The 3,592-nt window shown below is 35.3% G+C and overlaps 1 protein-coding gene across 1 annotated transcript in view; it reads right to left on the reverse strand.

Annotated features, from left to right (window-relative positions):
* Window positions 1-3,592, reverse strand: part of ZCCHC10 (zinc finger CCHC-type containing 10) — a 22,881-nt gene that overhangs the window by 7,398 nt on the left and 11,891 nt on the right. The window contains exon 2 of the mRNA XM_007106281.3: window positions 1,552-1,713. Coding sequence (XP_007106343.1) covers window positions 1,552-1,713 — 162 coding nt within the window. The remainder of the gene's footprint in view (window positions 1-1,551; window positions 1,714-3,592) is intronic.

A 3,592-nucleotide genomic window follows, 5' to 3' on the forward strand; every position in this document is an offset into this window, starting at 1 on the left:
AGAAAAAAAAAAAAAAAAAAAAAAAAAAAAAAAAAAAATATATATATATATATATATATATATATATATATATATATATACTTTTAAATTGACAACTCAATTAGATCCTCCTTCAATTTTGCTGGGAAAAAAAATTACAAAAGAACTTGCTCCCAATAATTTGGGCCTTTTACTTTCTTACAAACACCAGTATTTTGAAAAGTCTCTAGGATTTTATACATGAGCACAATATACCAAGGTAAGATGAGAGATAAGCGAGAGGTATGCCTTTCTTTTGTGAAATTAGAGAAGGGTAGGCAAGGTCTCATACAGTTTTATTTTTGGAAGAAACATATATGAATATTGATAATCTAGAAACTGATTACCTTTCTATTCCTGTATAACCCTTGAAGAGCCTTCCTGTCCACAAACTGGAAGACTGCTGCTTGGAAAATCCAGATGTTTAAGACACTATTATATTGCTAACGGTCCTCATGAAGGTGCTACTTCTAATATGCAGCACTAAGTAGACCTGACACCTTCCTGTTTCAGTTTCTCTGAAACACATAAGCTTACTTATTTCATGGGAATTTATTTATTTATTTATAATTAAAAAAAAATTTTTTTTTTAAATTTATTTATTTTTGCTGTGCTGGGTCTTCGTTTCTGTGCGAGGGCTTTCTCTAGTTGTGGCAAGTGGGGACCACTCTTCATTGCGGTGCGCGGGCCTCTCACTGTCGTCGCCTCTTGTTGCGGAGCACAGGCTCTAGACGCGCAGGCTCAGTAGTTGTGGCTCATGGGCCTAGTTGCTCCGTGGCGTGTGGGATCTTCCCAGACCAGGGCTCGAACCTGTGTCCCCTGCATTAGCAGGCAGATTCTCAACCACTGCGCCACCAGGGAAGCCCTCATGGGAATTTAAAAAGCTTTATTCAAAGGGCATAAAAGGATAAATAACAATTTTTCCCTCCTACCCAGTTTTCCTTCTAGAAAAGAACCACTATTATCAACCATTTATATTCCCTCCCAAAAAGCTCCATTATTCCTTTTTTCTTCCTTTTTAACATAAATGATAGTACATTATATATACTGTTCTCTACCTTGTTTATATACTTAGTATAAGAATCTTGGGTACTTACTTTGGATATCTTTCCATATCAGTTCATATAATCTACCTCATAGTATTCTGCTGTCATTTCATTGGCAGTTGGGGCAAGAAAGCAAAGTGATTAACAGCATGGACTCTGGAGACTGGCTAGTTGGTTTAACACTTAACTTTCCACTTACTTGCTGTGTGACACTGAGCAAGTTACTGAATCTCTCCATGCCTCAGCTTCTTCATATGTAAAATGGGAATTATAATAGTACTTACCTTAACGGTATAGATGTGATGCTGAAATAAGCTAATAATTGTAAAGACCTTAGTACGGTGCCTGGCACACAGTAACACTCATTAAACATTAGCTAATATTACAATATAATCTAAATCTGGATAACCACCATAAGATATTTAGTCCCTTAATAAATTTTATAAATACAAATAAATATTCCTTTGGATACCATATGTAACCTTACCTTTGTTGTAATAATAATCTGTTTTCTTTTTCTTTTAAAGCTTTCTTTAGTTCTGCTGTTCTTGAAGGCCTATGTAGGTACTTTCTTTTTCCTGTGCATTCATAAGTCCAATGCCCAAATTCCAAGCATTTCTGACATCTTACATGTTGTTTATTTGCTTCACTACAGAGTAAAAAATAGAATACAGGCCTTAAATTTTTGACCTGACATTTTCTGTCGTGAGAAGCATAAACAATATAGCATAAAATGATGCTTATGTAAAGGTACAATTCAAAAATAAGCATCATTTTACACTTTATTTGTTAGATTTAATCACAAAGCAATATAGTAAGTGGTTAAGAGCATGGACCTGGGAGTTAGACAGAACTGAGTTCAAATCTTCTTTCCTTAATTCCATTCCAGTAATGGCAGACTAGGTAACTCAGACCAACTCTTCAGCTCAGAACTAGAAAAGACAGTCAAAACATTTTTAACAATGTGCTCGAGGTATCAGAGAACTAACAAGAGATTAAAGAATAACCAAGCCAAGATATGGAAGAAGCTGGAAACCCAGAGTGGTCAGCCGTACATTTAAGTCAACTCTCGTGCTGGGGTTTTTTCCCAACTCAGGAGGGTAAGCAAGCATCACTTATAAGGAGCAAGGGAGACAAATTATGCATTCAGAGTTGGGACTCTGAAGGGCTTTACTCTAAGAATAAAGCAACTGCTTATCAAGCGCAGCCCAGCTTCTAGTCACCTAGGAGACTAAGAAAAATCTCAGTCCCTGAAATTGAATTAAGGTGTGGCAAGTGAAGAAAAATGAAGGAATTGGAAAGGAAGAAATAAAATTGTCATTCCTTACTGATGATGTATCATGTAAATGGCAAATCCAACAGACTCTACAGATAAAAAAATTGTTTTTGGCCTTGCTGTGCGGCATGTGGAATCTTACTTCCCCAGCCAGGGATCGAACCCTTGCCCCCTGCATTAGGAGCATGGAGTCCTAATCGCTGGATCGCCAGGGGAGTCCCAAAACATTTTTTAATAATTAGAATTCATAAGTGAGTTTAGAAAGGTTTTATATTGGGGTCAGTAAACTTTGTCTATAAAGTGTCAGAGAGTCAATATTTTAGGCTTTGCAGACCAAGAGGCAAAATTTAAGATATTACAAAGGTATTTATATCACAAGAGAGAAAACAAATTTTTACAAATATTTTGTTAATGAAAATATTTCACATAAGAGGTTTATTAATGAGAAGAATGGAATTCTTTTCTATAAGATAACATTTCACTCAATTGAGGTTCAAAATTAGTGTTCTCTATCATCAAATTGATCATATATATACAAACATATATAAAAAGCATTCTTAGTGTGCAAGCCTACAACAGGCAGCAGGCAGCATTCAGTGGACTATCGTTTGCCAAACTTTCTATTAGATATTAGGTCAACACATAAAAATCAATTGAGTTTCTACTTAACAAAAACAGTTAAAAATAAAATTTTAAAAGGTGGTATTTATAAGATCCTGAAAAATAACAAGCACTTATAAATAAGTGAAAGAAAATATGTGCAAGAATTCTATGCAGAAAACAAACATTACTGAGAGAAATTAAACATCTAAATAAGTAGCTAAATAAAAGGATTACCATGTTCATAGACTGAAAGACTCAATATTGTAAAAACTGTCCATTCTCCCCAAACTGATCTATAGATTCAAAGCAATGCCAATCAGAATCTCAACAGGTGTTTGTCTGGTATGGAACTTAAACTTATTCCCTAAAATGTACATGGACATTCAGAATGTCCAAATATTATCTGCCAAAATACCCTTATAAAGGAACAAGTAGGGAAGACTTGGATTAAAAGAAATTGACTTGTGGTGATCATTTTGTAATGTACGGAAATACTGAATCTCTTTGTTGTACACTCGGAACTAACATAGTGTTGTAGGTAAATGATATTTCAAAAACAAACAAAAAAATCATAAAAAAAGAGTTCAGGGGGCTTCCCTGGTGGCGCAGTGGTTGCGCGTCCGCCTGCCGATGCAGGGGAACCGGGTTC

Source organism: Physeter macrocephalus, chromosome 8 (genome assembly GCF_002837175.3).
Source record: "Physeter macrocephalus isolate SW-GA chromosome 8, ASM283717v5, whole genome shotgun sequence".
Classification (NCBI taxonomy): Eukaryota; Metazoa; Chordata; class Mammalia; order Artiodactyla; family Physeteridae; genus Physeter; species Physeter macrocephalus.